The 11085-nt window shown below is 40.9% G+C and overlaps 1 protein-coding gene and 1 long non-coding RNA gene across 3 annotated transcripts in view; one reads left to right on the top strand and one right to left on the bottom strand.

Moving 5' to 3' along the window:
- Positions 1–871: 871 nt before the first annotated feature.
- Positions 872–11085, bottom strand: part of LOC116673232 (uncharacterized) — a 17876-nt gene continuing 7662 nt past the window's right edge. Inside the window, exons 2-3 of the long non-coding RNA XR_004327790.1 lie at positions 8715–8719; positions 872–1042 (exon numbers count right to left, since the gene is read on the bottom strand). This is a non-coding gene — a long non-coding RNA (uncharacterized LOC116673232). The remainder of the gene's footprint in view (positions 1043–8714; positions 8720–11085) is intronic.
- pdzrn4 (PDZ domain containing ring finger 4) overlaps positions 2536–11085 on the top strand; it is a 37073-nt gene continuing 28523 nt past the window's right edge. Inside the window, exons 1-2 of one of the 2 annotated variants that reach the window (XM_032505422.1) lie at positions 2536–2718; positions 2880–3107. In XM_032505422.1, coding sequence (XP_032361313.1) covers positions 3039–3107 — 69 coding nt within the window. In that variant the 5' untranslated portion in view covers positions 2536–2718; positions 2880–3038. Of the gene's footprint in view, positions 3108–11085 lie in introns of both variants that reach the window. The other variant, XM_032505421.1, reaches the window with a different exon arrangement.

The following is an 11085-nucleotide window of genomic DNA, read 5'->3' on the forward strand; positions in this document are numbered from 1 at the left end:
TTACATTCTCTTCAGTAAAAAGTGGAGGAATGAAATGGAATATTTCAAGTTTTTGCTGCAAATATGTGGGTATGACTTGGGTGTGTTCTGGACACAGTGTTAGTCCTCTGTGTCTGTCAGCAAATCTGAGTTTACGGATCACAGTGGCAATTTCGACAGAGTCTGGTAATATTGGTAATCCCATGCTCCAACTGCAAACATCAGCACTGAAAAAGAAGGTGGAGAGACCAACAGAAGAGAACAAAAAGAACAAAAGACATAGAAGAACCCTAAAGTTCATCAGGGCGGTGATGTCACCCCTGAGAAGTCACCTTCAGAGGTTGGTGGTGAATGTGGTGACCTCATCAGAAAAGGACAAGAGTGATCGGAGAGAAAGGGTTAAGTGTTATCAGGGGGGCTGTATCTGGATGTGCTCTGACGCCCTCGACTGAACCACTATGGTCCTTGTACCTGCATGACTGGTGATAAGGGGGATGACGCATCTGCACTCTCTGTTCATAGTCTTTGTGAAGGCTATTTGTCAAGCAGACCGGGTGTATCTGCCTTCTCCATAAGACAAGTTCCACAACAGATTTTATACTATTGGTTGATGCAGTTTATGAATTGCATGTTAAATAAATAATACTGTATGTGAACTGTACTGACATCTTGTAAAGAAAGAAGAACTCAAACCTATACTTAGAACATAAACACTTGAGTAAACACACAGTACAATACTATCATTGAGTGAGTGAGTTCCATGCTTCCCATTGTGAGTCTGAAGGCTACAGGCTGAAGGTTGAATGAAAACTGTTGGATGCCATCTTGTCAATATGGACCAAAATCTGTGAGGAATGTGTCCGGCACCTTGTTGAATCTGGGCCACAAAGAATTAAAGTGCTCATATTATGCTTTTTGGCTTTTTCCACTTTCCTTTATAGTGTTATCTATCTTTTTTGTGCACTTTATGTTTACAAAGTGAAAAGCCCAAAGTCCCCGCCAAAGGGACATAACATCTCTAACTGAAAACACTGTTAACAAACTGCTCAAAACAGCTCTATTGCTATAGTGCATAATATAAAGTATGTATACAGTGTGTGTGTGTGTGTGTGTGTGTGTGTGTGTGTGTGTGTGTGTGTGTGTTGTAGTGTAGACTATACCATGTATATGTGTATGTATATATTCAGTTGGTGTTTGGTGTGTGTGTGTGTGTGTGTGTGTGTGTGTGTATATAGCTTGGCCATTTAAAAATCTCAGGTTTGTGCAGGAAGTCCCTTGTCATGCAAGTGACAATTCTCTCTGACCAATCAGTGGACTGCTGTGTTAACTCCACCTTCTGGTATCAACTCAGCTTGCTTGGAACCTCTAAGAAGCTGATCACCAAATTTTTGGCACCAGTTAATATCAACAACTTATGCAATGGAAAAACAAAAAAGAGCGAGGAGAGTCAAGTCCTAAAATGCAGTGGGAAAGCATCTGGTACATAACCAGCGTTAAGTGGGCTTGTTACTAAAGAGGGACCATGAAAACGCATGTCCTATCATCTCCATTTTTCAGATTGTCAGTCAAACACTGCCACTGCCATGAGGAAACACTCTCCTAAAGCATAGACTCCATTTCCAAATAAATATGTTCAAAAGGGTTTTGAAAAATGGGCAGTATTACAATCAAAATGCATTTACTGTGGCAACTTAGCATCATTTCTGGTGTAACAGGGTTGTAATACCATCACTGCTCTCTCAAATGATCTTGAGTCATCCATCCTCTTTTCTCCCCTTTTCCTTTACTCCCCTTCTGTCCCCTCACCCCCGTGGTGAGTGGCCAGTTGGGCTGGAAGCTAATTTGAAGCCAATCAATACTGGTCTGTGTTTCTTCCTGTGTGCGTGTGCGTGTGCGTGTGCGTATGCGTGTGTGTGTGTGTTGTGTTTGTGTGTGTGTGTGTGCGTGCGTGCGTGTGCGTGTGTGTGTGTGTGTGTGTGTGTCAACCCAGTCCGGTGCCCTTGTCTAACTGCCAGCAGAGAGAATTTGGTGACTATCATTCTCTGACTGTAATCTATGAAGGCCACTAAACACCACCACTCCAGCCATTGCACTGAGTTCAAAAGGCTATCTGATTGAATCCAAATGAGATTGATTTCGATGTCAAATCCGTTGTCAAATGGGGGCGCAGAACAATAGCCCAACCTGAAACTTGATCAACTGTAAGATTGCATTTTAACTGCTGTTTGGTGCTTTTGTATATAAATGTGATGTTTTGTTGGTGAAATGTATACACAGATAAAAAACAAAGCACTCTTGAACATACAGATACATTCTCACACACACACATACATACATACAACACACACACACACACACACACACACACACACACACACACCACACACACACACACACACACACACACACACACACACACGTCCTTCACTTTGCCTGCTAGCAACAACATTGATGTTCAGATACTGAACCTGCCCAAGATAAGACCAGTCCCCTCCCTCTTCTTCCAGCCCCTTTTCCTCAAACAGCCAATGAGAAAGCTGTCTATTCATGAGCCAGAGTAGGAGCAGGCATGTGTAGGCAGCCTGCCACAGGAGGAGGTGTGTCTCCATCAGCCAAAAGTGTGTGAGCGTACGAGTGTGTTCTCACACTGAGAGAGAAGGTGGTGAAGAAGAGAGAGTGTTAGGCATGCAAGTGAGATTGAAGAGAAGGAGTGACAGGCAAGAGGGAAAGAGACGTCAGGTGCTTTTACTCATCTTACCACTGATACACTCCCCACATACACAGAAACTGAAGGAACTACATCCACAACCTCTACTAAAGCAGTGAGCTGATCCACGTGGGTGTGTGTTTTTTGTGTGTGTGTGTGTGTGTGTGTGTGTGTGTGCGTTTCCTGCGCTCAGAGCGACAGAGGGGATCTCTGAGGATACACGAATGAGAAAGAGGAGTGGGGGAGCCAAGGAAGAGGAGCCTGAGTGTGTTTTGCCCCAGGGGGAGCTCACACACACCGTAGACAGCACGCACACTGTAGCGGGCACTGCACTGTTTCCCTGACAACTAGAATGGGCTGCAATTTGTGCACCTTGCAGAAACGGGAGGAACACTACAAACTGCTGTATGAGATTGCACAGGTAAGTGAGACTTAAAGTGAAGAGAGAGGAGGTTTGGTGGGGTTGATAGTGGGAAGCATCACTGTGATAAACTTCATGACAGCAGTGGCAATGATGATGATAATGATGTCAGGAATGGTTTGAAAATAGAATTTTCCTTCAATGAGCAAAAAATGTTATGTGAGCCAGGAGAACAAGAAGGAACTGAGCAAAGTCATTTGGGGAAAGAGGTGAAAGACAGGTTGAGTGGGAAACCAGGAGAAAAATGGAAGAGGGACATGAGAGAAATAATACAAAAAGGAGTTACTACCAAGCAGCCAAGCGCAGAGCCAGTGTGTGTGTGTGCGTATGTTTGTGTGTATTCCTCTCTCCATCAAAGTGAGGGGAGCTAGTTATTTCTCCTGAGCAGCAGGAGATGTGAGAACAAGTTGAGCTCTTTTTCCTGCGCTGGCTCCAGGGGAATTCATCACATCTCCTCTTGCCTATGACTGAAGCAATACAGTTCAAAGAACAACCTTGTGTTCTGCTGTTTTCTTTCTGCTATCTGTCAGAACTGGATTTGTTTTTTTGCTTCTTCTGACCTGATGTTACAGTTTTTACATTCCTGGGGCTGTCATGTAAAAAATACTATTCAACTTCTGCAATATTTCAAAATGCTTTTCATTTGGAGGGATATTTACAATGTGTTGATGTAGATCATTGACCCTTTTTATTCATATAAATTACTCCAATAAATCAGAAGAAATTAAATATCTGGAAATCAAGAAATACATCTTTTTGCTGGCGCTCTCATTAGTATCTCCACAAACAATCATGTTGAGCAGTCATAATGAGTAGTAAAACACTGTAAATGTATAACTTGTCATCTTGTATCGGGGCTTGCCTAGAATGTGTTGGTTTGATAAGTGTTAGCAAGTGTGAATATTCTGAAAACAACATCCCCAATGGGCCATTCTTTTAGAAAAAGAAGAAAATGATGTGTTTGTTCTCTCTGATTGCTTTTAAGTGCGGTGGTCAGTGTTATTTGAACAGGTTGTATCTGTTAATGTGAACTTTAAATTCAATTACGGAAGAAGATAAACATGTTGCTGATTGTGTGGAAACACGTGCTCTGGGTTTTCTCTGTTGTTGAAGTACAGTACTGGCGAATATGAGCCATCAGCAAGGATTCATTCATCATTTAGTGTCTTACCCGGTTACAGACGGCATGGAAACTGGATACATGGATACATTGGATAGCATTATGAGAATGAGCTGTTGATCATTAGTTTTGTAATGTAAAACATATCATATATTACCATCTAAAGTATGCAGTCGTGTCAAAAGTGTGTACATTTATAGCACTGGTTGGAAATAAATAAGTCCAATGATAATGACAGTAAGGCTGGTGTCGGTATTTTGATGTTGATGATCTTGTTATAGCTCTATAAAATGTGAGAAATACATTATAATGACCGCAACACTACATTGCTACCTGCTGCTTTAACTCACAGCTCTGCCGTCTCATACTCATTATGTTCTCTGACTAAATTCCACCATGCTTTAATGAGATAGTGGATGTCTGTGTTGTCTGCCTGTGTGGAGTGCAAGAAAATTATCCATGTCAGTTAAAGGAAACCCTAGAAGGGCACGGCTCCTTTGATACCATGAATTGAATAAACTAGCTGTGACAAAGGGATAAAAATAGTAACCCACAGAGCAATGAACAATGCGATGTATATTTAAAGACATATACAAAGGATGTGGCTGAATAAATTATAAAGATAAATAATATTGATGAAGGAATGGTTTGATATTTTGGGAAATGCTTTTGTTTTCTTGATGAAAGTTAGTTACAGTAAGAATGTTAATACAGATCTAGAATTACATGTTGACTGTTACACTGTTTAACATACAGATTGTTTGTGTTTGCTGGTTTATCTTAACAGTTAACTGGACTTTACATATGGCACCAAAAACAACTAAAGCTCAAGCAGTTTTCATTTATCATAACATAATAACAGATGTATGATTGTTTCATAAAGCATGGTGTTGGAGAACATAACTGGCCCTTATGGTTTCCTCCCTATTACGCATCACACTGTAGGTGTCCTGGTGCTGCGGCAGACGTCCAAGAATATTTCAAGAGAGTGTGTGTGTGTGTGTGTGTGTGTGTGTGTGTGTGTGTGTGGGTGGGTGTGTTAAACACTCTGTGGTGTGCGTGTGAACACCTACAGTTCTCATTACCAGTTCAGAAGAAAGAGAGAAAGAAAGACAGACAGAGCTCACCAGGCAGTAAGTGTGTCAGTGTGACTTTGTCCCGAAACTCTGAGGCTTCGGCAAATCCAGAGAGACTCCTCAACAATCCCTCTGTCTCTTCTCTCTTTTATCATTCCAGACTAATTTCTTGTCCTCTCCTTTTTCATACGTTTTCCTTCTCCATAACCTTCATTAGTGTCTCTCCCCCTCTGTCTTTCTTCCCCTCAACAATCTGTTTTTCCACTCTCTCATTTTACGTTGGCACACACACACACAACACTGCACATTCTAAAACTGTTTTTGTTCTGTTGTACTTCTAACGGTGCTACACAATGGGCTACCACCTGCTCATTATACCAGTGGAAAACCAAAGGATGCTGATACTGTAGAACAGGTGCACAGTGACACTGGACTGGAGCTTTGGGACACACTGTAACTCTCGTCCCTAGACACTTTTGTGAAGTTATATTTTTGTGTGTCTCTAAATCCCTTATGTCTTGGTCCTGACCATTGGGATTTCTTTTTTGAGCAATGAGACATTTGAGAATAGCAGATGGATTGCATTGGAGTCAATTCTCACATTGAGTTTATAGACTGTATGCAGTTTCTGGGTCTGAAAGTGTGGCCAATGCAGGTGAGTAGTACTTTAAACTTGAATTATTTCTGATGGCCTGCAGGGGGCAACTCTATTGTTTGCAGAAGTCCAATGCCAGACTGATCTCATGAAATGGTGTATGTATGACACGCAAATTCATATGCCATTATTGGCGTGTTATCATGACGCATACTCTCTTTTTAGCATATATTTGACGTATACTATATCAGCACTGTTTGGCCTTCTTTGACTTACAAAACCTTGTGATTGCGTGTGAATTAACGGCGTAGCGAGTAGTATGAAAGGGTGAAAATCCTTGCTGGAAGGTTAGTCGGGTTGGTGGATGGGTAAAACACTGGACTTTCATCCAGGAGACTGGTTCGTTTATGTCCCGCGTGTCACGTTGTCTAAACTCAACCGTGGCTTTCTTCTTTTACTAAACCCAACCCCGTTCTTCTTTTCCTACTCAACCTTTGCTTTCTTCCTTTACTGAAGCCAACCCTGTAACTTTCCTAAACCCAACCGGTTCTTGTTTTCCAAAACTCAACCGTAGCTTTCTTCTCCTGAGAAGACATTGTTCTTGCGATAACATGGTAAGTTGCGATAACAAGGCAAGTGGCAATAACACGCAAAGTGGCATGTATGTGTACGCCCGCTGTATACAGCGCCAACGTATGTGGATAGCTCAAAATGTGTACAGATACGTCACTTGGCTTAAGAACGTTGGCCTGTATGTTTAGGTGAAGTCATGACGCCATGTTGCCAATTGTAAGAAGACAATGAAAAATGACCCTACTTCTCACTGGGTTTACAACCTCAGTTAACATTTTCATAAGTGAGGTTATGGTCTTAATCGCTAGTTTTGTGTTTTTCAATACAGCATTATGTTCATTTTGTAAAATAATGGTCCAATTTAGAGTAAAATAGACAGCAGGGGATGCTTTAGAGTGTGGCAACCTTGTGATTGACAGGTCGCTACCATGGCTACCTGCCACTCAGGATAGAGGCTTAGTAATGCATATCCATGGCCCATGTGTACATTTACATAGTTGCAAACTTGTTTTTTGGTGTTCATGTTTTGGTCTTCAGACTTTGACCCTTTTGTAGTGTGTTTTCCGTTCATGAAAGTTAATTGTAACATTTTGACGCCTAAATAGGTCTTGTTCAGTATTTGGATGCACACTGCTAACCAAGCTAGCTAGCTTTTGCTAGCATTAGCTTGTAACAAAAGTTACAGATTTTCAACTGGCTCTGTGTCACTGCAGCGTGGACAATACATGCAAATGAACCATACCAGCTCCCGGAGCAAATGTCCGTCGGGTGATTTGTGTCGGCTGGTTAAAAGATCGGCAAAGTTGACATCTTTAGCGTTTAGCTTAACAACACTGGCTCAACCCCAGCTTTACCCCCCTTGTCCAAACGTTGGACAATTGGTCCAAATATACAAACCGTCTTGACAGTGCTGACCTTTTAGGGGACAGAGAGCCAGAGAATCCAAAATGGAAGAAGCTATAGTAGCTTATTAGCTATGTTGCACCATTCAGTTTTCCCTCCTCTGTCGGAGTATTAACAGATCCACAGACGAGAATTGTTTGCAGACAGTTAGGAGGCAGGAGTTGATGTGATGATTTTTTTAATAAACTGTGTGAACTATTTGTCCCATTAGAAGAATGAGCTAACAAGCTCGCTAACTGACCGTAAGCAAGCAGTTTGCAAAGCTCCCTCTCCAATAAAACCTTTTATTGAATGAAATTATTTACAATCCTGACAACAAAATTAAGGGTTTTTAGATGTTAAATGTCTTTTGTGGATAAAACAACAAAACGGACTGCAGCTATTTTTGAGTTATGGTAATAACTCACCCAAAATGGATATATTCTTTGGAACAGACCTGTTCAGCACCTTCCATTCTGAAAAGCTAACGGAGCATTTCAGAGGCCAATTCCAGTTTTTGTGCCGCAGGCCTGCCTCGGTGTCTCCGGCACCACAGTGGCTATCTCTGTTCACACAGCTGCACTATTCTGACAGGACTGCTGGCTGCCCGACCCCTGCTGCCCAGGGGCCACTGAGAGATTTATGACTCTCGTAGACCATTTACATTCAACTTTTCATTTGTGATTTTGTGTGTATGTCTCTCCGCACACTCACACACGGGCTCCATTCTGGCTGTAGCAATTGCCATTCCATGTATTTTGCTTGTGGCTGTGTTAAATTGCCCCATGGTCTCTGGCCTTCAGAGCCCCACTGGATACATGCGTTTTGTTCTTTTAAATCTACCAAAGTCAGCACTATTGTATCACACAACAATACAAAATCCACTAACTACTGTGTGTAATGTGTTCGTTTTATAGGAAGAATACCTGATTAATTAAGATTCAAACCAAACAAAAGCATGGCTTGTTGAGTGCAGTTTAGTCAGGTCAAGTTAATTTCATTGTGTGTCTGGTTCATAAGTTAAACTATTAGATGTTGGTTCACATAATATATCATCTTTAAAGTTATAATTCTTAAGGCAATATCAGAAAAGCAGGGAAGTGCACAGACATTTTGGGCAGCAGGGGCTCAAGAAAAGAAAAAGGCCTCATACTTTATGAATAATTATTTATTTGAAACATAAACAAAACATTAAATACATTAACACAACTCTGGCTACCTTACCAATTTATCTTATTTTCCTTATGCAATTGTTTAATAAATTTAACAAAATAATCAGTTCACACAGATACTCTTTAGTATTCATCAAGTTTATCACAAACACCAAAGGAAACTCAAAATGTGCGTGTTTTCAATGCTACTAGTTCTAAATATACATGTAGATCCACTGCACCAAGCAGAGAGGGAAATAGTTTATTTTGCAAGTGGAAATACATTTTTTTAAGTATTTGTGTTATTGGAATAAATAAAAATTCAAAAAACATTTTTTCAAGAGCTCAACATAAATCTTCCCACTAAACTGAAAAAGACTGTTGCTGCAATTTTGTTAACTTTACAGGAAAAAAACACTGGATCAATGATGATGAAACACTGTGATTATTAAATTAGGAGCCTTTGATCAAAATGATGAAGTTACTGTTTAATGCAGGACACTTTTTCCATGTTGTGGTCTATTTTGTTTCAATGTCTTTTTTTACTATATTGGAAATACAACTTCCAAAATTCACTTTTAGATGGTATTTATTTTAGGCTGCATCTGTAGATTTTTTCTAAATTAATCTACATAGTTTACACAATATTTCAAGGGAAAGACTCTTAACTTATTATATGTGGAAGTTCTGTGGTGATATGTGTTATTTAGTTTATGCTGTTCACCTGCAGTGCCTCAGTCCATCAGCCTGTAGTGCCATGATTCCTCAGCTGAACCATAGCTAACGTATTAAGCTAGTAGCTCATGCATGTTAGCAAGACAGAAATTAACTATTTGTTTTGTCTTTTGGCTAAGTAGCTGTAAACCTGAGGCACTGGCTGCTTAGTCTTTTGTTCATCACCACTCACCTTCACACAAGCCAAGAAAAAAGTTTCTGGGGTAGAAGCTGGAAGGGACTGCTGCCTCTCTGCCTATGTGTGTGTGTGTGTGCGTGTGTGTGCGTGTGTGTGTGTGCGTGTGTGTGCGTGTGTGTGTGTGTGTCAAAGAGACGCATTGCAGAGAGAGAGTGAGAGAAAGTCTAATCTCCCAATCTGATATCTGGATTTTTTTTTTTTTAGTCAAGAAAAATATTTTTTAGACAGGCAAGCTGTGTGCAAACAGCAATATCTACAGGCTATATTAATTATTAGTCAATTAATTTTTTCCCAAACTTCAGTATGATATACGTATACCACAGTAACAAAGATAATACCTTTAAGTTGCACCTTGTTTCCCCCTCTATGTACATGTGTGACCCAGGACAATCTTTGTTGTGAGCCTGTCCTCCAGAGACAGATGCTGTGCCACATGTCCAGCCTGTTAGACAGCATGGATGGGGCTAGACAGTCACCCCTTCATCCCACCTCCCGTCACCAACTATGGTGTCCAGAGAGTGCCACACAGAGCAGGGGAAGCTGTGGTCAGACCCACACAGCCGTCACCTCCATATGGTCACCTCAGACCTGGACCGTGAATTCATCCAGATAGGGATGTGGAACATGTCGGTGGTATCAGTTACATCAGCTAAAGAGGTTGTGGCGAGACGTGCAAAGCAGAAAATGAAAAATAACACCTATAACTGCAGTTTTCGTGCACCTACAGCAAAATAGCAGTGATGAATATAATCATCTGCTCCCAGGTCTCACCTCTGAATGATGTTTTTGGGTCATAAAATATGCTTCAGGTGACCAGCAGGGGAGGATTCATCAGCTGTTCACTTACCAGAGAGGCACAACACTGAACCTGATCTGCCTGTCTCTGTTTCTCTGTTTTTTCAGAAAAGTTATAAAGTGAACTTTTTCCTTTTCCCTGCATTTTTCGGCCCAACATCTTGTCTTCCTGTCTGCGAGGGTCAGTGAGGCTATGGATGTAATTACACTTGACATGTCTCTCGTTCTCTCTCTCACACTCACAACTGGTAAAAAAAAAATCTCAAAACATACATCTTTACATGCATTTAAATCCAATCTTATTATATCTCATTTTATGCAAAATAAAAAAGGTTTAATGATCACACTTTGAAAGCTTAGAGGTGCTAAATAATAAATTTCCCCCCTAAAAGTGTTAATGTAGGATTATGGAAATTAACTCTGCTGTTGATCTGGTGTCTTTCATCATGGTTATAGTTGCTTGTAGGAGCACAGCGTGGCGGTAATACTGCATGATTTAGAGGTGCATATGGCCTCGTCATCAGAGTAGCACGTCTTTTGGTCGCGGGCCAAAACTGGAAATAGGAAATGGGTGATTATTCAGCGTCAGGTTAGTTCCAGGTTAATAGGGGGAAAAGGACCCTGGTGTTGTTATGTGTGTTTGATCACAATTGAAAATCTGGACGATTGTAATAGAATGTGAGATATATTTGATTGTACTATAAATGAATTTTTGTGCACGTGTCTTCCCTTGCAGTGTGTGAGTGACAGGGATGATGACAGACAGCTTTTCATTCTCTACATCGATGTCCATGTGTAGCTGGTGTCTTTCTTTGTGTATCTGTCTAGCTGGCTATAAGAAAACACACACACATACACACACACACACACACA

Source organism: Etheostoma spectabile, chromosome 23 (assembly GCF_008692095.1).
Source record: "Etheostoma spectabile isolate EspeVRDwgs_2016 chromosome 23, UIUC_Espe_1.0, whole genome shotgun sequence".
Taxonomy (NCBI): Eukaryota; Metazoa; Chordata; class Actinopteri; order Perciformes; family Percidae; genus Etheostoma; species Etheostoma spectabile.